The sequence below is a fragment of the Haliotis asinina genome, chromosome 2, assembly GCF_037392515.1.
Source record: "Haliotis asinina isolate JCU_RB_2024 chromosome 2, JCU_Hal_asi_v2, whole genome shotgun sequence".
In the NCBI taxonomy this organism is placed as follows: domain Eukaryota; kingdom Metazoa; phylum Mollusca; class Gastropoda; order Lepetellida; family Haliotidae; genus Haliotis; species Haliotis asinina.
In genome coordinates this window covers 43,311,490-43,336,460 of record NC_090281.1, presented here as the reverse complement: position 1 = coordinate 43,336,460, position 24,971 = coordinate 43,311,490, and the positions used below count along the sequence as shown (strand labels likewise).

Below are 24,971 nucleotides of genomic sequence, written 5' to 3'. Positions count from 1 at the left end.
GTTAAGTAGGCGTGGGGCATAGTATTTAAGTGAGGACTCGAACAATAGTACTGAACATGACGTGCCAACACTTGAACAACTAGGCTACACAACCACCCCGTTTACATGCAGAAACCAGTATCAACCATTCCCATCTATACCTAAATGGCTGTGACTATGCTGGTCGTAAGAGGCGACTAATGGGATCGGGTGGTCAGACTCGCTGACTTCTTGGTTGAAACATGTCATCGGTTCCCATTTGCGCAGATCGATGCTCGTGTTGTTGATCACTGGATTGTCTTGTTCAGACTCGATTATTTACAGACCGTCACCTTATAGCTGAATATTGCTGAGTGCGGCGTAAAACTAAACTCACTTACTCCTAAATGGCTGTTTTCTATGAGAGAATTAGTGTGCACTAAATATGAAACAAATATTTTCTTCCAAATAGAGTTGAAAACACCTGCCTCTCTGGTCCTCTGTCACCCTTCCGAAGAAACTTGGTTCACGTCTATCCATGGAATATCTTCTTGGCAGTCGTCCTGCCTCTGGGGGACTTCAGGGTCCATTTCCGCCCCCAGGACGATGGCATCCACGTTCCTAATAGTAACGATAACGAATAGGTTAATGTTTCATATCACTGATACTTACTACATAGATAATAAATATTAAAAGCATATGCTTTTTGGTCAGGAAAACGCTGTAACCTGAAACACAAGTTGTAACTTGCTCATGACGTCATTGTCAACAAGAATATATTGTATGTCGTCTTCAAAGGATAGTTTGGAGAACTTGCCTTCCTGGTAGTCTGGCGGCTTTGTGGTCGTTGTCCTGCCACCAGAGGAGACCTTGATCCACTTCTGTCCACGGAATATCTTCTTGGCAGTCGTCCTGCCTCTGGGGGACTTCGGGGTCCATTTCCGCCCCCAGGTAGATGGCATCCCTGCTCATAACAGTACAGAGAATATAGTTTACATCGCTGGCACTTACTGTGTGCATAAATGCAACTTATATGCCTACACGTAAAATCTCAAACATGAAACTCAAGTTGTAATTTTGCAGTAGACGTCATGATAAACAAGGATGCATTGCAGGTTATGGTTTATTCAAAAGATTGTTTGAGAGGAACAGTTGCATGCGTAAGCAACGGTTCTACTTAAAAAGGCAAAGAACACTTTACATAATTTATGCCTCTCACACAGATTATGACTGCATGAGTGTCCTTTTACACCGCTTTCAGCAATATACTAGCTATATCACGGGGAGAAACAACAAATATATGCTTCACACATCATTCAGATATGGGAAATCGAAATAGGTTGTTTGGATCGTCATGAGCGAACGCTTTAACCATTCGGTTATTCGACGATCCCCTTACATTTAAATGCAAAGCAAATATATCGGGACGTGAAAAACAAAATGTAAATTAAGCTTTAAACTGAAATAGTGAATACTTTACCAGCAGGTGGCCAGCACACTGACTTTCAAAGTGACCATCCGGGACTTGCTTTGTCTCGAACTACCTATTGAAGGACGGAATGGTGGGTTAACACTAAGTTATACTATCAATAGATAGCATCGTACAGGGCATGCACGAAGGGGGGCCCTATCTACACTAACCCCTAAATCTACCAGTCAAGTGCAGTCAGCATTGGGTCTACTGGGGGTGCTGAAAAGACTGGGGCCACAGAGTGTGCCAACCCTAAACTAGCTGGGTTGCTGTAACAACCATCCTGACTGTACAGTCAGGCCCTAGCACCGAACCTACTCCATGTACGCTCGGCAGGGGGCTACGCGGAGAGCAGACGCACAATGGAGCCACCATGAGACAAAAGCTCATCCCATCGGACCCTCGGAAAGTCAGTGTACTAAAGTCCAGGTGGAAGGGTTTAGAGTGACACAACACCAAATCCAGAGTGTGTCAGGGTTCCTGCGTCTGAAAGAAATGAGTCATGCATAAGCATCAGTAATCACATTTCTCTCGGATGTAGATTGGATTAACAACAGCGAGTAAGTGTGGTTTTCTGCCGCTTTGGGCAATTTTCCAACGACGAGCCTCATACTATGAGAGAAACCATGCAGAAACCAGTATCAACCTTTCCCATCTGTACCTAAATGGCTGTGTACTATGAGAGAATGAGTGTGCACTGTATATTAAACAAATATCCATGAAGATGCATATTTTCTTCCAACTAGATATGAAAACACCTACCTGTCTGGTCCTCTGTCGCCCTTCCGAAGAATCCTTGAAGTGGTCCTACCTCTACAGGATTTCAAGACTTTCTGTCCCCACGACGAATATTTCACATCACTATAGGTGGGTGCTCAAACTCCAAGCGGGCTTCTGTCGCTCGCTTCGGGTCGCTCGCTTACGCAACCTAATCGTGGTCGCCGAACCCGAAACAAAGGATTAGAGCTACTGAAAGCACCTCAATCACAAGTGTTTGCACAGAGGCATGTTTTCTTATTTAGCGTGAGCCAAGTAAGACCTGGTAATATTCATTATTGAAACAAAACGAAACAAAATTTTCTTTCATTAATTACAGACTTATTAATATAGCTAAAACATAATCAACGGCTAATTCAATACAGGTATAACCCATTGTAAATTTAAAATTACAAGTTAAACCCAAAGTGACCTAGGTGTATGGAACATTCAATGTAAATGAATTAAAACAAACTGTCGTCCGTGGGTGGGAATGTTGTAAATTGTGATGTGCTTACCACTGCTCATCGCTTTCGTGACTCACTCGTGTTATTCTGCGATTACAGTCCGTTTGCCGTGAAAGCGTACCGATGAAAGTCTCTTTAAACAAAAACGTAAATCGAATAAAATGAAATTACGATGGCAAATTTCTTATAATTTTATACCTTGCCAATTGAACATTTAATTCTCAGAATTTTATTCAACTTAAAATAAAAGTTGTTAAAGAAACGATCATAATTTCAAATCACTTTCTTTGTTTGCATTACAGGGGGTTTGGGGTGCACATTAAATAAAACGTCGAGAAGTTGGGTTGGTCTAAGTTAACGCTCATCACGTACCGCACGTGCTCTTGTTTCACTGTTCTAACTGCTGCGCTTACCTCCTTGCAATACAAACCAGTAATAACGATTTGAATCTATAATCGTTTGTTAAACAACTTTTATCCTAAGTTGAATAAAATTCTAAGACTTAAATTTTCAGTTGCAAGATAAAATGACGTGGATATTAATTTCACTATGTCTGGTTTACGTTTTGTTTAAAGTAAAAAAAATCATCTCAACATCGTACACAACAATACATGTACATGAGACACCACCATCACATTCACCAATGCATGGTGCACCACCACCGGCATTACATGGGACACCAAAACATCCACCAATACATGGTGCACCACCACCAGCATACATGAGTACATCGCAACATCCACCAATGCATGGTGCACCACCACCGGTATACCTGAGTACACCAAAACATCCACCAATGCACGGTGCACAGCTACCGGCATACATGAGTACACCAAAACATCCACCAATGCATGGGGCACCGCCGCAGCCATACATGAGTACACCACAACATCCACCAATGCATGGGGCACCACCACCGGCATATATGAGCCACCATCATCACATCCAGTAACACATGGTGCACCGCCACCAGCATACATCAGTAGACCACAATATCCACCAATGCATGGTGCACCGCCACCAGCATGAATGAGTACACCACAACATTCACCAATGCATGGGGCACCACCACAGGCATACATGAGACCTAACCATCACACCCACCAATGGATGGCACAACGACACCGACAGGAGGCACCACCACCGGCATACATCAGTAGACCACAACATCCACCAATGTATTGTGCACAGCCACAGGCATACATGAGGACACCACAACATCCACCAATGCATGGGACACCACCACCGGCATACTTGAGTACACCACCATCACACTCACCAATGCATGGGGCACCACCACCGGCATACATGAGTACACAACAACATCCACCAAATGCACGGTGCACCACCACAGGCATACATGAGCACACCACAACATTCAAAAATGCATGGGGCACCACCACCCTCATACATGAGACACCACCATCACATCCACCAATCCATGGCGCACAGCCACAGGCATACGTGAGCACACCAGAACATCCACCAATGCAAGGCGCACCGCCACCGGCATATATGAGTCGAACACCACATCCACCAATGCATTGCGCACCACCACCGGCATACATGAGTACACCACAACATCCACCAGTGCATGGGGCACCACCACCAGCATACATGATACACCACCATCACATACACTAATTCATGGGGCACCACAACCCTCATACATGAGACGGCACCATAATATCTACCGATACATGGCGAACCGCCATTGGTATACATGAGCACACCACAACATCCACCAATGCATGGGGCACCACCAAAGGCATACATGAGACATAACCATCACATCCACCAATGGATGTCACACCCCCACCGGCATGGGGCACCACCACCGGTATACATGAGTACATCACAACATCCACCAATGCATGGTGCACCACCAACGGCATACATGAGTACACCACAACATCCACCAATGCATGGCACACCGCCAGCCTCATACAAGAGACATAACCATCACATCCACCAATGAATGGCACACCACCACTGACATACATGAGTACAACACAACATCCACCAATGCATGGTGCACCACCACAGGCATACATTAGACACCACCATCACATCCACCAATGCATGGCACACCGCCACTGACATACATGAGTACACCACAACATCCACCAATGCATGGTGCACCACCAACGGCATACATGAGTACACCACAACACCCACCAATGCATGGGGCACCACCACCGACATACATGAGTACATAACAACATCCACCAATGCATGGGGCACCACTATCGGTATACATGAGCCACCACCATCTCATCCACCAATGCTTGGCGCACCGCCACCGGCATGCATGACTACATCACAACATCCACCAATGCATGGTGCACCACCACAGGCATACATGAGACATAACCATCACATCCACCAATGCATGGCACACCGCCACTGACATACATGAGCACACCACAACATCCACCACTGCTTGGCGCACCGCCACCGGCATGTATGACTACACCACAACATCCACCAATGCATGGTGCACCACCACAGGCATACATGAGACATAACCATCACATCCACCAATGCATGGCACACCGCCACTGACATACATGAGTACACCACAACATCCACCAATCCATGGGGCACCACCACTGGCATACATGAGTACACCACAACATCCACCAATGTATGGGGCACCACCACCGACACACATGAGTACGTAACAACATCCACCAATGCATGGGGCACCACCACTGACATACATGAGTACACCACAACATCCACCAATGAATGGGCACCACCACCCTCATACATGAGACACCACCATCACATCCACCAATGCATGGCGCGCCGCCAAAGGCATACATGAGTACAACACAACATCCACCAATGCATCGTGCAAAGCCACAGGCATACATGAGTACAACACAACATCCACCAATGCATCGTGCAAAGCCACCGGCATACATGAGTACAACACAACATCCACCAATGCATCGTGCAAAGCCACCGGTATACATGAGTACAACACAACATCCACCAATGCATCGTGCAACGCCACCGGCATACATGAGTGCACCACAACATCCACCAATGCATGGCGCATCACTATCGGTATACATGAGCCACCACCATCACATCCACCAATGCATGGCACACCGCTACTGACATACATGAGTACACTACAACATCCACCAATGAATGGGCACCACCACCCTCATACATGAGACACCACCATCACATCCACCAATGCATGGCACACCGCCACTGACATACATGAGCACACCACAACATCCACCACTGCTTGGCGCACCGCCACCGGCATGTATGACTACACCACAACATCCACCAATGCATGGCACACCGCCACTGACATACATGAGTACACCACAACATCCACCAATCCATGGGGCACCACCACTGGCATACATGAGTACACCACAACATCCACCAATGTATGGGGCACCACCACCGACACACATGAGTACATAACAACATCCACCAATGCATGGGGCACCACCACCGACATACATGAGTACACCACAACATCCACCAATGAATGGGCACCACCACCCTCATACATGAGACACCACCATCACATCCACCAATGCATCGTGCAACGCCACCGGCATACATGAGTACAACACAACATCCACCAATGCATCGTGCAACGCCACCGGCATACATGAGCACACCACAACATCCACCAATGCATGGTGCATCACTATCGGTATACATGAGCCACCACCATCTCATCCACCAATGCATGGCGCATCGTCACTGGCATACATGAGCACACCACAACATCCACCAATGCATCGTGCACCGCCACGAGCATACATGAGGACACCACAACATCCACTAATGCATGGCACACCGCCACCGACATACAGGAGTACACCACAACATCCACCAATGCATGGCACACCGTCACCGACATACAGGAGTACACCACAACATCCACCAATGCATGGCGCACCGTCACCAGCATACATATCGATCATAAACTGTATATAAATAATAAAAGTGTTTGTGTATCAGCACAAAAAAGTGTTCTTAATGTTTCTTGGTGGGGAAAAAAACAATCTGACTTTGAAGGTGAAAATATTTAAGGAGGATAGTTTGTTTTCACAAATTGTAATCCTTTGTAAGGTACTATATGACGAGGGATCAGTTTACTGTGAAATCGTGACATCACTACTCCGATTGCAATGCTGCCCTGTTATATTGACAGCAAATTGAGCGAAGCGCAACCGATTGAGATCTCTTATAGCTACGCATGTGGGGCTGTTTCTGCAACTGATCTGTGTGTTTGGAGAACGTAATACGATTTTACCACAAGACTCGTAACCAGATTTGAACGTGTAATACAAACATGGTATAGGTGTGAGTGGAACAAACAACAAGAGACAGACACTTGTGTGTGGCCCTTGTCCAGGACTGCCATTTTAATGGTATTCTCTGTTGGGTGGGGATGAAGACTTGTTTTGTAGGAAGTATTTTCTCAGCCCCAGGCATACAGAGATCGCGGTGACTTTGTGGAAGATCAGCTTCATTATTCTAACAATAGAATCAGTATAGGTTCTTGTACCGTTTTCAACCATGTAGGGAATTATAGGGTACAACAGATACAAGATACATGCATATGTGATACTGAGACAAGAATAGCAAAGGTGGGAAAAAACATCAAAGAAAGTTACATGATGAGCTAAAATAAATGAGATTACAATGAGTGAATGTAAGTGAATATAAGGTAATTAGGCAGGTAGTGGGAAGCCAGTCTCGAGCAATGTGAGCAAGGCAGGTTGATGAGAAGCCAGAGTGGACCTTTATCATGCTTACAGCTGTGTCATCGCTATACTAGCAGCTCCAAACGCCATTCAACAAATCAGGCATACACACACAACTAAATTAGAACTGCAACAACGAAATATCATATATAATGTGTCGTACAACATAATAAAAAAAAAGTATACAGTATAATTATATACATGTATTTAAGGAATTTTCTGCGAAATAGTTATCGTTTGATTGTTTTGGTTTTTTTTTTTTTTTTTTTTTTTTTTTTGCTTTTTGCTTGCTTGCAACCCACTACCTAGGATATCAATCCTACGTCCCCTAAATGTTTAGTCAATCATATTAACATTAACGGGAAACTGTCATACCTTCTTTCTTAAAAGGAGGAACACCCGTAGGCAGTCATTCCTTTCGATTAAATAAATTATTTAGACTTTGCCTTGGCATATGTGGGCGCATCTATTGAGAATAATACGACGTATCTGGGGACACAGTGCAACGCTCCAGTGGTTGGATCGTCAGTAGCCCCGACCCTGTTCCACTAAACGGGTTTATTGTTAAAAGTCCTACGACAGGTGATTTGGGGGATCGAATTGTAGCTATGAAGACGAACAGTATGTCTTCGGTAAAACTTAGATTGGTGTCCCTTCGTGTATATCTATGTACATATCCATGTATGAAGCATTCTCCCTAAACATTCCCGGAGAAGAAATAGGTTTGTTTTCTACAAAACAAGGGCCCGATTTTTCTACAGAGACGGCTTGAGGAACGGAAAATTTGATGGGCTTGTGAGACAGACGTGGATGATTTAATCCGTGTCGTATATGTACAACGCTAATTTCATGAACAACAAATATCCCGAATTAGTCATGGAATAACACAATGTTTTGTACATTTTGTCCTACACATTGAGTACAGTACATAGCTGTTATATCACACTTTATTCACAGAATGTATGTAGGCCATGGGCCCACATTACAACATTACTTGCTTGCAGCCATATTTGATTGACTGTACTTTGCAGCAAAGTATATTAACATTGCTACGTTTCTAATTACAGAAGTGTTGTTTGAGGACATATTAAAATTTTGCAAAGAAGGATACGTACAGAACTTAGCAGGAATGTATTTAGTGCGCAATGAACTATATGCGGTACACACTAAAAGGAAGTGATACCCGTTTTCAGTATATCCATTATCAGACGTATTACACAACCTGTGATGTCTTGGCATATTTGTGCATCTACCTGTCTCAATAGTCAGCTGATGGGAACCACAGCGAAACTGTGCAAGAGCAATGCGAAAGTTGATAACACTAAGATATGGTTCCACAGAGAGATTAAACTTAAAAAGAGAATATGGATAAGTTTCAGAATTTGATGGGTCCTGGTCATAAATTCAGACAGAAAGGAATTTAAGCTACTACTATACTGTCTTCCCATACATATCCAAATCCCATACTGTACAGTAATAACCTACGTTTTCTATACCCAGTTTGTTTTTCCATTGCTAGCGTCTAACAGTAACAAGTTATAACACTTTCTGTGTAGACAAGATACTGGCATATTCAATAGTTTATACCAATTTTTAATACAGCGTCCATAAGCGTAAACATAAACAGGATCCGTTGATACCCGCTTTACAGTGAAATCATGAATTATGTACACTCCAGTGCTACCCGAGATGTTATATAAGCAGGCAATAGACGGAGCAGCCCCATGGTGAGACCACCTAACCACCACTGTGCCCCTGTTACACGTTTAGTTCAGGCTCTGAACCTTTCAGAAGCTGCAGTGAATAAACCTTCAACACAAACTTCACGTGCCTGTTACAAATTAGCTAAATTGATAATTTTGCATTAAATCAGGAACCATATGATATCCGTAGTATGGTCTCTGTTTATACACATCCATGTAAATATACAGTTTATGTTTACAAGCCACGGATTCTTAACTGTTAATAAAGAGATGTTACGTAAAACAGATTAGCATCAGTAAATACGATGTACTTTAACGTTTTTTGTGTTTCTTTGTGTGTGTGTGCGTGCGTGCGTGCGTTTGTGTGTGTGAGAGAGAGTTTTGCATATATACACCTAAAGGGCGTTTGTATGGGGAGGATGGGGGGGGGGGGGGAGAGAGATCATGGTGGTGATGGCGATGATGATGAGGAGGAAGAGCAGCAGCAGATATGGAGAAGCATGTACAATGTGAACATCCATGGTAAGGTTCGTGTATAAAAATAGTGAACATCCCCGTATCCCCACCCCTATACACACTCTTGTATATCATGTACGAAATCATTTACGTCCCTGCCCCCTTCCCATATTTTTAAGCATAACTTTAAAGTATTATTACGTACAAAATTGCTGATCCCTCCCCTCCAACCTACATGGTGTGTACAATACGAACACACACACACACACACACGCACACGCACACGCACACGCACACGCACACGCACACGCACACGCACACAGAGTCAACATCTCCAGTAACCATTGATTATGAACGGTCATTTACCCCGAGAAGAGCAAGTAATTATTGCGGTAAATATGGTACCGTGTGCAAACAAACACATTAGCTGATACGCTACGATACTCACACTACCTCGTTATACCGTCATCTTACAAGCGTGGGTCGACAGCCACTGTTCACAAGTCAGCAGTCAGCTCTCGGAGATAGTCGTCATGGGTTGGGGAATCAAATGCAGATATGAAGATGATCGGGATGCCATCGACGAAATTGACATCGGTATCACCGAATCGGGAGGATCATATTATGTAAGTCTATGCCAGTATTTCAGTGGTGGCTGGTTGATCAATGATACAAGTAGTCTCAAGCGTTCGCTCCGATCGTGGTATTCGAAGTATGTTTATATGTGTCAATAACGGCTCATGTGATCAAGCATGAGAGTTTAACCCATTCGCCATGGAGACGTGGTATTACCTGCGTGGTTTTTCAAGAGACAGTTTACCTGTTACCCTACTTATCTTGCCGCTGCCATTGTAACCAGGAAACTGGTCCTGTTCGTTGCAGACTTAGTCACTGTAATACCAGGAATCTCTCTGATATTGAACCAAAATCTTTAACAAAACCGTTTTCCAGTGTTCCTTATTTTATACAATCGTTCCGTCTATTTATGTCTCTGTTCATTACAAAAACATGCACTTGGTAAACCAAGTGCGTAATAACGAAATACCTGTTCATGGCGATTCCTGTATACGGACATGAGATTCTTTACCCATAATTCATATACATATGGATACAAAGTATGTATGTTATCCCCTTTTTGCGTTTATGGTTGAATTTGACAGTTATAGACCAATACCTGAATAAAACAATAGGTATCAGGACTACTTTCTCAGAGGGGATTCCCCATGTTTCACAATCTGCGATAGCTGAGACAATGTCCTAAAATAGCATCGGAAACTCCCAAATATCGAACGGCCTAAAATTAGATCTGAATAATATTTGTGAATATATTTGTGTAATGTGTGAAAAATAGACATTGATATCGAGTATGGAATGAGTTGTTTTAACGAATAAGACTGATGTTTGGATGTTTGATTATCTTTCTGAAATGGAATAAATAGGAACCAAGTGATTTTCTCTTTTTTTACGAAATTTCAGTAACATAGATTTGCTATAAACTGTAGACATAAAATGTGTTATACTGGATATGTTTGTTCTAGAAAACCCTGACCTCACATCCACGTTGGAAATCGAGGGAACATGTTTCAGTGATATTTTAGACGTTTTGACATGCAATGTAGACCATACTTAATGGATGACAAATAAAGAAGTTGTTATCCATAAAGTTTGTTCTATATTAAACGAGGTGACGCCCGTTATTTTCTGTATACTGATGACGTGGAATGCGAATTACGCTACACTCAGCAATATGGCGGCGGTAAATAAATAATCCAGTCTGGGCCAAACAATCCAGTGATCAACAGCATGAGCATCGATATGGGTACAAAGAAATTATCAACAGCCTTCAACGAAAATTGACGTTTAACAGTTTCTTTGCTCACGGTGCAGTTGATTGTTATTTAAACTGACCCCCTAGCTATATCTAAACGTTCGATGAAAATGTCTGTCTCATGCAAAGATTTATCGCATGCTCAATGTCACCGCATCACACCGGAGTTTAAAATATGAATTTGATGACAGTGTTTGAATAGTGTACAACATATTTGCATAACGACGGTTTAGAAGTAGAACAGCACTCCGAATATGTCATACCGTGTCAAGGGTCACATATGTCAAGGTCGAAAGCCCGTGTTTGAATAGCCGCTACAACACTGCTGATGTCATGTCGACAACGTTGCTTTCAGTGCCTCCTACTCAATGATCGTACAAAGGACACTTTTCGCTTCCAACTGTATTTATAGAACTGATAACTCACATTTGAATTTTAACAATCCGCGTTCTGTCTGATGAGAATAGAGTTGCTATCGCCATACATTGACGTTGTAAAGTTTGCCGGCTTCGAGTGTTTATATATAGTTCAAATGGGAGATAAATGCAGAGGTGACATCCGTGTGTTTTGATAATCTTAACGCTTACACCTGTATGCATGTGAGTCATAACTGTTTTTGATAGCCTTAAAAAGCCGCGGCAACCCGTACCGTAGTTACCCAGTTTAACACCAAATTAATAATTCGTGGTAGAGGTGTGTGTTGTTACTGAATCCCCCATTTCACTGAGGAATCCTTAAAAGAATTATCTGTTTCTTAAATACTGAAGTAGTACAATGGAAGCTGTCAAATCCGGCTTCTGTCCAATCCGATAAGTTGTCAACACCGGCATAAAATCTCAGTCCTTTTCGAGGCTTGTACATTTATCATCAGCTCTGCTACTGTAGTAGTAGTAGTAGTAGTAGTAGTAGTAGTAGTAGTAGTAGTAGTAGTAGTAGTGCATGAAATAATGAGACGTCTGACAACTGCGTTTCCTTCATATGGTGTCCAGGTCCCGGATGAGAACATGCACCCGTGCAAGAGATGCATGTTGCAGCCGTGTATCACGTTTATAGGGTTTGGGGTGAAGAAGAGCGACTACCTGGTTAAGTGCAACTGCTGGCCCCCGGCTTTGTTCATACCAATAATCAGCATGATCCAGGTGAGCTTTCATATCTACACCCCACGTCTTATTCCATTCAAAATAAAACACACAGATTGCAACCCAAACACCATGCTTGTCTTAACTAGGAGTGGTTATCTATGTGCATCATAGAGATCCATAAACGTTTTTAAATATCGATTGATTAAGAAAGATCAGTCTAAGTAAACTTAGTCTCAGTGTATTTCGTTACACTCCACCAATGAGTCCAACAAAACCTAGTAGAAGGTCGCGTAAGGTAATCTTTGAGCGACCAATGACTTCCAATCAAACGCGAAACGGTTAAATAGTTAACCAATCAGACAACGGCTACTATTTAGGGATCGGAGGGACTTTCAAAATATTCACGTCACTGACACTGATCTCTCCACAAACAAACATCCGCATATAACACAATCATTTGACCTGCAGTATATACGCTTTGGGGTTTCTGTTGACATGGTTACCATTAGCTAATATTTCCGCAAGATGACATCCTTGAATACTGCCAAAAACACCATTTTCAGCGACTGTTACTCACCGTTGTCATGGTTGTACGTATGCCGTGTGTATCACCCGGCAGCGAGCGTACGCTAAATAGCATTCGGAATTGTTCGGGTACGAAGGCATGTGCGAATGTCCACTTTCGCGATTTGGTAAGCTGTGTTCTGATTGGTCAGTCTCAAAGGTTACCTGACGCGACCTCCCATTAGGTTTTGTTAGACTCGGTAGTGGAGTGTATCGAAACACGCACGCACGCACATATAATATAGACTAGTTACTCAGGCCCCCCTAAGTAATCGAAGGAATTACAGCAAATTTGAAGGAATGGCATCTCAAATGTAAACAAACGCAGCCCACTCGCGAAACAACTGCAGCCATATCGGCAATTTAGCGGTAATAACAGAAACACATCGGCCATATCGGAAGCAATGTCGGTAATACTTGAAACACACTCGGCCAGCTTCGGAGATTTTTCAGATGTAAACAACCTCCAGGGGCATGACTTGTGACACTCTTCTGCAGTGACAGTCTGTTCCTGAAAAAATAAGCTATAGCCTCAACAACCCCTCATACCTAAACGAATTCAACAAGGGTGGTCAAAGATGGATAAGTATAAAAATGTAATAGTAGGAACTAAGAACAAAACTCACCGAGACGGGTGCTTCTTCGAACGACGCCATGTTTTGCTGCGTGGGTTTCCGTTCGCGACCGACAAATCACGGATGTGAGCCGAAAAATCTCCGAAGCTGGCCGAGTGTGTTTCAAGTATTACCGACATTGCTTCCGGTATGGCCGATGTGTTTCTGTTATTACCGCTAAATTGCCGATATGGCTGCAGTTGTTTCGCGAGTGGGCTGCGTTTGTTTACATTTGAGATGCAATTCCTTCAAATTTGCTGTAATTCCTTCGATTACTTAGGGGGGCCTGTTACTGGTGATGCATGAATTCTGTTGCACGTTTTCTCCTCAACAGTTGATAATATGCGTGGTATATGCCGCTGAACTTGCCAACACCAACACTCCCGTGACCTTTGCGAGCGGGTACCCCCACTACAGTCCTCTCATCTACCTGCCGGCCAAACGCTACGAGGCGTGGAGATTCATTACGTACATGTTTATCCACAATGGGTATGTAAACCTTTTGTATCACGCAAGCAAACATTTTTGTCGCACATATTGTACAATTGTTTTGTTTGCATGTTATTTAATGTGGCACTACATATGACTGCGGTGTGTAAACAGTCGAGTCAGGACCAGACAATCAAGACGTATCAACAGCATGAGTATCGTTCTACGCAAGTGACTTACGATGACACGTGTCCCACTTGTCGCCTCTTACTACAAGCGTTCCTGAAGACCAGGACCCGGTTGTTCAAAAGCCTGTTAAATTTTGACGGTCCGTAACTACTCCTTAACAGAACGTTAACGTTAAGAGAGCGAAAAGATGTTGCTCAAAGTTCCGTTAACTTCTAACGGTCTGTTAGGAACACGTTAATTTAACGTCATTTGTTGTCCAACCTAATACAGCATTCATCAACATTAGACCGCAAAGAAAACCTGAGGAATTCCAAAACGTTTCTGCTGATTTTAATGAAGTGGAATTACACCAGAGGTACAGATTTCGGAGAGTACACAGTCCGTTTTATCTCACGCCGCACTCAGCAATATTTCAGCTATGTTACGGCAGTCTGTAAATAATCGGGTATAGAACACACAACCCAGTGATTAACAGCATGAGCATCTATCTGCGAAAATGGGAACCGATGACACGTGTCAACCAGGCCAACGAGCCTGACCACCTGATCTCATGCAGGAAGTGATACGCAACGTATGGCTTTAAAGACGCCAACGTGTAAGGTGCTGTCTAACAACACTGGGATCCGAGCAGCCTATCAGGACTTGTTGTTCGCCAAGGGACGTTACTCTGTCCAGCAGCCACTCATTCCGTCAGAGGGTGGTCTCCCTGCCAAGACTTGCCGTGGTGTCTTTAGAGTATTGCTGATGTACCAGTCACTCAGTCATTTGTATCTTATTTTTCAGGTGGTGGCACATTTTGAATAACCTGATATTCCAGCTGGGGATTGGACTGTCCCTGGAGATGGTGCACAAGTGGTGGCGTGTCATGATTGTGTATCTGTGCGGCGTCATAGCGGGTATGTGTATAGCGATGGTGTGTGGATACCCGATTCTTTCATATTTCTATGGTTACTCAAATATGCCGTTGGCGGTAGAGATTAACTATGGTCATATGAATGTTTGGCGTATGGGTGACTGAGTGAGTGAGTTAACATTTTACGTCGCCTTGGCGTTATTGCAGACTTAAGGGGCGACTAACGGGCACCTACTGGCTTCCTATCAACTTACCATTTATTGTACAAACAACTCATCCCTAATCTATTGTAATAACAAATTATGTATATATACTCTCTAGCAGTTTCTCATGTATCACTTACGTGATAACGACATTAGAATCTTTCTCGTGATGTCGCCTTTACGGAATAAACGAAGTTGTATATCCATTAAAAATGTCCTCAGTCTTCATCAAATGCAACTTCTAAAATGCCCATCAAAGAAGCATGGCATCTTGCGTGTACACCATGTACGAAGTGGTGGGTGAGTTTGGTTTTACGCCGCTTTTAGCAATATTACACCAGTGTCACGGTGGGTGACACCAGAAATAGTCTTTACGCATTATAACCATGTTGGCAATGGAACCGAGTATTGGGCGTCTGTATGAAATAATAAATGATGCTCTTTGGTACACCATCATCATGATTCTGAGGTTATCTTTTTTCAGGCTGCCTGCTTCATTCTGTGATTGAGCACGACCTGGCCCTGGTAGGAGCGAGTGCTGGAGCCTTTACACTTGTAGGGGCACATCTAGCTGTCGTTATCACGGTGAGTCCTATAGAACAGCCTCATGGCATGAAAGTTGCTGATTATTGGATTGTCTGGTCCATGTCCGATTACTTATAGACCGTGTTCCCATAGCTGGAATATCAGCCAGCCAACCACCCAGCTAACCAGCCAGCCAGCCACCCAGCCAACCAACCAGCTAACCATCCAGCCAACCACCCTGCCAACCACCCAGCTAACCAACCGGCCAACCACCCAGCTAACCACCCAGCTAACCACCCAGCCAACCACCCTGCCAACCACCCAGCTAACCACCCAGCTCACCACCCAGCTAACCACCCAGCCAACCACCCAGCCAACCACTCAGTCAACCACCCAGCCAACCACCCAGTCAACCACCCAGCTAACCACCCAGCTAACCATGCAGCCAAACACCCAGCTAACCATCCAGCCAACCACCCAGCCAATCACCCATCTAACCATCCAGTCTATAGGACAGTCCTTGTCCCTTTCTGAAGATGAAGGTGACAACTGACCAACTGTTCTCAAACATATCATACCCATTGACCCACTTAGATGAACTGATCCACTTTTCTGGAAGTAGGCATAAAAATATGCCAATTTTCTTCAATTTTTCGATTGCACCTTCCTGAAACAGATAATCCGTTTACGTCGCTCAATTACCCGTCAGTCACTACTTTTCCATCTTCTCGAGACAAGGGAGGTAACTGACAATACAACTCATGATTCCTACCATGCCGAACTTTTCTTGAATTATGAAGGTATATTTAAACTGACATTGCTAACAAGTGTGTGCAGAGTTCTATATGAACTTCATACAACAAATATTGGCGTACGGGCCATAAACATCATTGCAACTCCTGTATAGATTTCACTCGGTTGCAGGATTTGTATGTGTATAGGTAACAATTGTATCGGTTGGTATTTCCCATGCTTTTAATCAAGTGATCTGATGCATATTGACTCGACAAGTGATATGAAAGGTAGAGTCTGATTGGTCATTTGGAGGAACATATATAACATCACTTCACATGACTTCACACATAAATGTCCTTTTGTGATTGGCTAATGTAACCCCACTTACAAGCGATGTGCGTTTCAGTGTACCCCGCAGCCAGTGGCAACTCATTCGTGGTAGTACTTCTTTATCTCGAAGTACATTGAATCATGCAGGATGCACTAAAACTGAGTCTGAGTAAACTTATCCTCAGTACTTTTCATTACATCCCACTACTGAGTCTAACAAAACCTTATGGGAGGTCGCGTCAGGTAACCTTTGAGATTGACCTATCAGAACACAGTTTAACAAATCGCGAAAGTGGACATTCGCACATACCTTTTGAACTTTTTATCTCGAAAAGGTTCGTACACAAACAATTCCGTATGCCATGTAGAAAAACGATCGTTTCCGGGTGATGCACACGACGCACATTACAACCATGACAACGGTGAGTAAACAATCGCAGAAAATATTCAAGGATGCCATCTTGCGGAAATATTAGCTAATGGTAACCATGTCAACAGAAACCCCAAAGCGTATATACTGCAGGTCAAATAACTGTGTTATATGCGGACTGGATTTTTGTTTGTGGAAAGATTTGTGTCAGTCATGTGAATATTTTTGTAAGTCCCCCCGATCCCTAAGTATAGCCGTTGTCTGATTGGTTAAAACGTTAATCGTCTCGCTATTGATTGGACGGTCATAGGTCGCTCAAAGGTTACCTTACGCGACCTCCTACCAGGGTTTGTTAGACTCAGTGGTGGCGTGTAACGAACAACACCGAGGCTAAGTTTACCTAGAGTGGCACTAAAATTGCCGATGTTTAGCGAATGCAACTCGATAGAAGGGAGATAACTCTAAATTCGTTTTATCTTGTGTCGTCTGCAAAATTTAGCGATGGTTAGGAAAAGATTTGCCAGGCATCCCAGTGAGTAAATTTTGATTGGACGTTCAGTAGTCACTGTCAATATTAAGAAGGGGAATTACACTGTGTCGACGCTACTATGGCAATGCCTGCAGAAAAAACCAGCAGGATGCATGATTCGAATCGTTTGATTCACATGGGTTGGCTGAAGTGTACGATCCGATGAAGCACCAGAAGAGTTCGGAATTCCCATCGGTGTATATCGAAAATAATACATCGCCTGTAAGCAGGGTACTTTGAAAATAATAGAAGAGCGCTACGCCAATCATAAAGCGACATGCGTGAGTGAGGTAAGACAAAGGGTTGTTGATGTACCCGTGCCCCACTCGTGACTAGTGGCGCTACGTCGGGCACGGGTAGAAAGTGGACTTTTATTGTCAATAACTCCCTTGACCTGGGAAGATGTCACTCGTTATCAGAACCAACTGTCGTACCGGGAACCGGCTGACTATATGTCTTTGTATACAGACGGCGCGCTACTCATGCTGTTCACCATTTGTTAGCTAGCCCACGTCTCAGTTCTCCATACACCACGACCACATAGCTGAAGTAATGCCGACAGTTATTTTGTCACTCACAGTTCTCCATACACCACGACCACATAGCTGAAGTAATGCCGACAGTTATTTTGTCACTCACAGTTCTCCATACACCACGACCACATAGCTGAAGTAATGCCGACAGTTATTTTGTCACTCACAGTTCTCCATACACCACGACCACATAGCTGAAGTAATGCCGACAGTTATTTTGTCACTCACAGTTCTCCATACACCACGACCACATAGCTGAAGTAATGCCAACAGTTATTTTGTCACTCACAGTTCTCCATACACCACGACCACATAGCTGAAGTAATGCCGACAGTTATTTTGTCACTCACAGTTCTCCATACACCACGACCACATAGCTGAAGTAATGCCGACAGTTATTTTGTCACTCACATTTCAGCCCAACTGCTTGTTATTTATTTCAGAACTGGAAAGAGATGCGAATGAGATGTGATTGTGAGTGCCTCGACAAAGAACTCAAAGTGCCCACTGGTCCATTTCGCCTGACCGTCATCCTGCCGCTAGGTACGGTGAAAAGGGCAATCGAACTTGATAACTGACAAAACATTAGATCAACGCTCAAGACTTAACGGTACTGATAAATTAAAAGTGTATTTTCTCCTCCAAAACGATATCATTACATTCCAATATGGCCAAATTTCACGACACTAGTTCTCTCGAAAACGACATTAGGGAACAAAAGTGTTCATCTGAGCTCATCCACCACATGATATATCATAGGTCAAAGCATAAAAAATACGTTAATACAAAACCACCGTGATATTTTCAGTGTTCTATGAAGTAGGCCGTGCCATCTATCAGCATGTTGTGGATAAGGATTCTTGGAGGATCGCCGTTGGTGCTCATCTGGGAGGTATTGCGACAGGTAATCATGGTGATAGATACTGTTTCATTCCTTTATTTGTCTGCCGAAGAAATGAGTGAATGATGGTATTGGCGTACAAGCTGCGATACGGTACGATTTCCCATACAATACGGTGGCGATGCAATACGTCTCGCGATAGAGAAATTTTTAATTCTTAACACCAGCTATAAAACATCTTAAGATCAAAACAAATACAGTTTTAAAGCATATCGTCAAATTCCGCCAGTATTATTCAATGGTCATTCGGAAAGGAGATAATTAAATTTATACACGGACATGTGAATGTTGATAACACGCGAGCCTCATATCTGACATAGTTCTTGACGCAAGAATGACCTAGAAACGTTTACTTAAAGGAAAATACGTAAGCATACATTTCAATCCTCAAATGAAAGTCTCTTTTTTTCTTGACAGATATCGCGATTCGGCAGTATTCAAAGTTAAACATCGATGTATAGTAGCACATTTGAAGTATCATATCGGGATATACAACAATGTTAAACTTTGTGTGGATTCACTGTACCGGTTTCCCGTGGATCGATGCGTATATATTGATGAATCGTCACACCATTAGAATGTATAAGTTGCTGCAACAACACACTTCGCACGTATAGTCTGGTCCTAGGTTTTCTTTGCGCTGCGAAGTTTTACTGATGATACTTGTCTTCTCCATATCCAGTGGATGTTTGTCCAACTGGGCAGGTTTCACTTTTGTTTTCATATTGTAAATATTATGTTTATTTCAAACCTTCCAACAAACTCAAAGAGCTTTTTCGGAGATAGCTGGACGCCATGTCTTAGACCCCAACAAAGCTTCCCATTCTGTGATAAATTGGTCACATTTGATACACCATGAGCAAAGTGCTTATCAAATTCCTGCTGTTGGATCATGTTATTTTATTTTCAACACGCTTGCTTGATAACGATGTTGGCACCTACACGGTGAAGTCCCACTCACTCCAACAAAGAAGTCGGTCATCCATAGAACCTGGTTTGGCTTCACCTTTACAACTTGGAGAATGCCTCTCAAAGAAGTATATTTTCAATAGACCTGATTGATTAAATTTTATGAACGATTAGCACGACACGACCTATACCTTGGGCAACTTTAATTTATCGTTTTGATTGATTGATTTTCACAGGTATATTACTTGGGGTGCCCATCTTGAAGAATATGCAACGGCACCCATGGGAAACAAGGCTTGGAATCGTCACCTCTGTAGTGTTCGGACTAGCGGTCCTGTTTGGAATACTGTTTAACATTTTCTACAAAGGTTACCCCGAAACCGACTGGGATTAAGATGCCTTAACTCAAGATTTTTCTGTGTATTTTTTTATACCTAATCCAATATCATTTTGCAGCAGAAACTATCAACTGATTATATATTTTTGTCTTTAGACTGTTGTTATGGATTTTTAGTATGTGTACGTGTATGTAGGTTGTTTGAAGCAATGAGTATATATTTGTTATTGAGTGAAGGAGTGAGTGAGTGAGTGAGTTTGGTTCAATGCTGTTTTGAACATTATTCCCGTTATATCATGCCAACCGGAATTAATGCAACATTCGCCATTCTGGTGACAGCAACACGCACGGGTATGGAGCTTACACAAGTAGAAACATGATCATGTCAACATGGATTCAATCCTTGTTTGATTCAGATAGTATTGATTGATTTTGTTAGTATTATGACATTTTGGCTCAACTGTACAAGATTCAGTATACATGGGCATTTATGCTTTATTACAGATCTTCTAACATCCATATGATTTGTTGTACAATAACACCACGTTACTATGAAGTCCTTTTGTCCGAAACTTCACCATTCCATATTATTTCTTCGAGACAGTTCACTACACAGTTTTCCATCTCAGTATTGTGCAGCTGGGCCAACGCGTGGTTTTACTGTTCATAACTGATGACCCCTTCCTCCCCAGAACCGAATGGGTGATGCATAAAATTATCAACTCCACTAGCTATAAACTGAACGGACCCTAAATGTACTTTGAACATGAATTTGGTTCGTTTGTATTTATTATATGTTTGCCGTATTTTTGTTGGTTACAATTAAAGTGTGTGGGTTTTTTTAATTTCTCATTTGTCACATTAAGAATTGTTCCCACCATGTGTATTTTTCTAATCCAAAATCTGTTTATATATTTTCTACTAATAAAACACATGTCAAATCTGTCATATCATACTTTGTATTGAAACCTTCATCATTATCGTTCATACTTTTGACAATAAAAGTATCTACCTTGCCATCGATTCTGTTTTGTTTTATGAGCATACAATGTAGGTTGTTATTTCTTTATTGTTAAGTTCGCGTTATTGTATGGAAAACGTTCAGTTTTCACATATTTATGAATATTTCATAGTAACAGTCATATCATCAAGTGAAGTCCCACTTTAAACCACGGGAACAGGAACGGAGTTCCGCTTTAAGCCACTGCTACAGGAGTGGAGTTGCACTTTAATACACTGCGACAGGTGCGACACTTTAAACCACAGCGACTAAATTGATATGACCTCTTGGGATGAAAGATTTAAAATGGGAATTAAAAACTAAACGTTACAGGCATGTCATCTCTCACTGAGTTCGAGAGTTTTATTGAGGCTGAGATATTCTGTTGCCATGTTGATGGCGTTTTACTAAATGTACAACATACAAATGTGTGTATGTGATTTTTAAGACATAAGAAGTTTAAATGTTAGGGACATCTTGTTAAAATATAAATACCCTGTGAAATGAGAGATATTTGGCGAGGTGCGGTGGGCGAGCTGAATAAAGGGCCATGGCTAGTTATCCAGCTGACTTACCTCAGCTGACCAGGTTGAGGTGTTGGGCTCGAGCCCAATTGTGACCTGGTGTAAAAACCCTAGAGTCAGCTTTGTCTGCAGACTCTTTCAGTGTTGTCACAACCCTCAGTGTACATTACACAACCCTGTCCTCTTGAAAGAACTCACGAATCCGAATCCGTTGGTATATAACCAGATAGTGGCCACATGAATACGTGCAAACACCTAGTATAGGGTACAGCCAACTGCAGTGAAGTTGACAAAGTATTGTAACTATGTGTTCCCGTCCCTCCAGGTGTGAATAGGTACTTCACCTAGATGAAAATTCACACGAACTTGGTGCGCATAGTGGCAGCAAGAGTTGTATACTCCCCAAGGGGTTGAAATTGATAATACGATGTGCCTTTGACACTGACATCCAGTGACTGAGGAAAAAACAAAACGTCTTGGAGCAGCTGAACTGGATATTGGCGCTATACAAATGTTAGTGTATATGTATGCATGTGTTAGTATATATGTATCATGCCAGTCACATCACAATCAAGGGCAAGTGGGCACATTTGCATTGGATGGAGAGGCAAACCAATATATGTGGCATCATAAGCTAATCCTTGTACCACTCAGCTACCCCCTGCCCAGCATAAATATATATAATCACACTAGAGTATGAATGTGTGTGTGCGCGTGTGTATGTGTGTGAGAGAGAGTGTGTGTGCGCGTATGTACAAATCTAAGGTATGCATAACATAAACACTTTCAGAATGTTCACATTAGCTTTTAGTTCATGTAACATCAGGTGCCCTTTGAACATTGGTACTAATTAAAGTGATTGACAGCTAAAGTATATGCAGCTGAACGCAGTCAAGTATGTTCAAGGTGTTCATGTCAATCTAGACATTTTCTGTGAAGTCCAAGTAAAGACATTTGTAAAATCCTCAAACAACGGCGTATAGCATTTCAATGGCGAAATGTCATATTTTTCACACACCTCAATCACCTCAATTTTTAAGTCTTAAAAACTGTCACTATTATTTGCAAATACCTTTCAACTAAAGGTATGTTCTCCTTCTAAAATTTAAAAGAATGAAAGAAGTTTTTTGTCGGCACAATTTAGTCTATCTTCGCACTGAATCGAGTATAGAAGCCAGTGAGCTATAACTTACCGACTTGAAACTTTACTACAAATCTACTGTCCTAATACCGACACTAATACCAATTATTTGACTTAAACTGAAGTGGCAAAATAAATCTATCTTCTACATGTTGGATTTCAGTTGTTACAACACTCAGCGAACTTAATCAGCTGTTGAAAATAAACCGGGCTCAATCTTAAATACTACGCTGCCACCATATTGGCTACACTGGTTACGTAACGACCCGAGACATACGTTCAGCGGCTTTTCAGGGAGTTTCTTCTCCCTCTCTATATAGGCTCCCTGGTCAAAGGTTTCTGAAAATACATTATTATTTCTGACACAAGCATTAACATTATCATATTTTTGTCTTCGCCCTCTAGTGTCGACTGTAGAAAATATACATCGGAACATTCTAAAAAAATTTTTGAAATATCTCTTTCAGTCATATTTGAACACGTCTACAACGTTTTTGAAAATATCTGTACAATTCAGGGATTTACAAAATGTATCACATATGATACGATGGGAACAAGCGTGCTGTGTATCATACATCATATATTATCATATAACATTCAAAACTAACATAACATTCGTTTAAACAGCTGTTTTATTAACTGAATTTAAACGCAGCAAATTGAGTCAACTTTGCAAAAATTGAGCTCATCTGTGTTTCGTGAGTAGAGATATTGTGTTAGTGTTTGACTGTGGGTACGATATGGTAAAACTGAATCTAAAGTGTCCTTATTAGGAGTTGAAATTTACCATGTGTAATACTTTAACCATATCGTGACCAGAAAAGCTACACATATATAATAAGCACATGTAGTTAATACAGAATCCTGTCATTGAATGGCTGTAAATAATTCAGCTGTATCTGACGTTTACAACCAATCGTAGACATACGTACGTAATTCGTGGACATATCCACCATGTGATCAGACCTCCCAAACATATTTTTACAAGCCCGTATATACTGAGGATGGACTATAATGTTCACACTAAAAATTTCTCTACCTGCTTTTATCATATCCTTGGAGGTGACACAGATTTCGAAAGTTGTTAAGAGTCATTTTTCATCCACGGAAATCGGTCAAATGATGGCTTAAAATATCTTCAAATGTCAAATGAAAGCTGAAAGGAAAGTATTGATGTCATTTCCATCTGAATATCATGTAAAGTGATGTGATTATGAAAAATGTATAGTTATTGCTAATCAACAGCCATTCGTGACCAACTCGTGTTATTCCGTGACAAACTTAAAAGCGATTTGTCACCTTCTAGAAAGATACATAATGGTGTTTTAAGAACTAGTTCAAATAAAGACGATATGTAACAGCAATGCGTGCCCCGGAAACACTGTTTTTAAAGAACTGAACCTATTACAGAAATTTGCTTCTGATAAGACAAACAAGGATATTTTGGTGAAAACGTATATATTTATCGATTCTCTGCTGTTTGTTATACTTCCAAATTTATATTTCTACACATGGTTTAAATGTTTACAAATAGGAAATTATGTCTGATAAGTGCAACTGAACTTCTTCAAATTTCCTTGACATTTGAGAATCGCAAATGTTTCCTTGAATAGTCAGTTGCATTAACACTTTATTTAATCATATCATTATTGATTACAAATCTAGTATTTATAACATAAACAAGATTTGAAAGCCAATATATGAAAACAACATTAGAGTGACCTCCCCTTACAACTGACATCTTTCCCGTTGTATTATATATGATACACATCACTTGTCACACATTTTGATATTGAACTAAAGTGGTTTATGT

At 42.0% G+C, this 24,971-nt stretch overlaps 2 protein-coding genes across 2 annotated transcripts; one reads left to right on the top strand and one right to left on the bottom strand.

Annotated features, from left to right (window-relative positions):
* Positions 1-446: 446 nt before the first annotated feature.
* Positions 447-10,264, bottom strand: LOC137273747 (uncharacterized). Its single transcript, XM_067806570.1, has 6 exons — positions 10,011-10,264; positions 2,704-2,785; positions 2,192-2,357; positions 1,439-1,915; positions 776-922; positions 447-579 (listed from the first exon to the last, which is right to left on the bottom strand). Exons 4-6 carry the CDS (start codon positions 1,474-1,476, stop codon positions 462-464), a joined length of 303 nt encoding a protein of 100 aa, XP_067662671.1. The 5' UTR covers positions 1,477-1,915; positions 2,192-2,357; positions 2,704-2,785; positions 10,011-10,264; the 3' UTR covers positions 447-461.
* LOC137273745 (rhomboid-related protein 2-like) lies at positions 10,043-21,516 on the top strand. Its single transcript, XM_067806567.1, has 8 exons — positions 10,043-10,188; positions 12,380-12,529; positions 13,985-14,139; positions 15,052-15,164; positions 15,809-15,909; positions 18,790-18,889; positions 19,155-19,250; positions 20,393-21,516. The coding sequence occupies exons 1-8, from the start codon at positions 10,096-10,098 to the stop codon at positions 20,548-20,550; spliced, it is 966 nt and encodes a 321-aa protein (XP_067662668.1). The 5' UTR covers positions 10,043-10,095; the 3' UTR covers positions 20,551-21,516.
* The last annotated feature ends 3,455 nt before the right edge of the window (positions 21,517-24,971 follow it).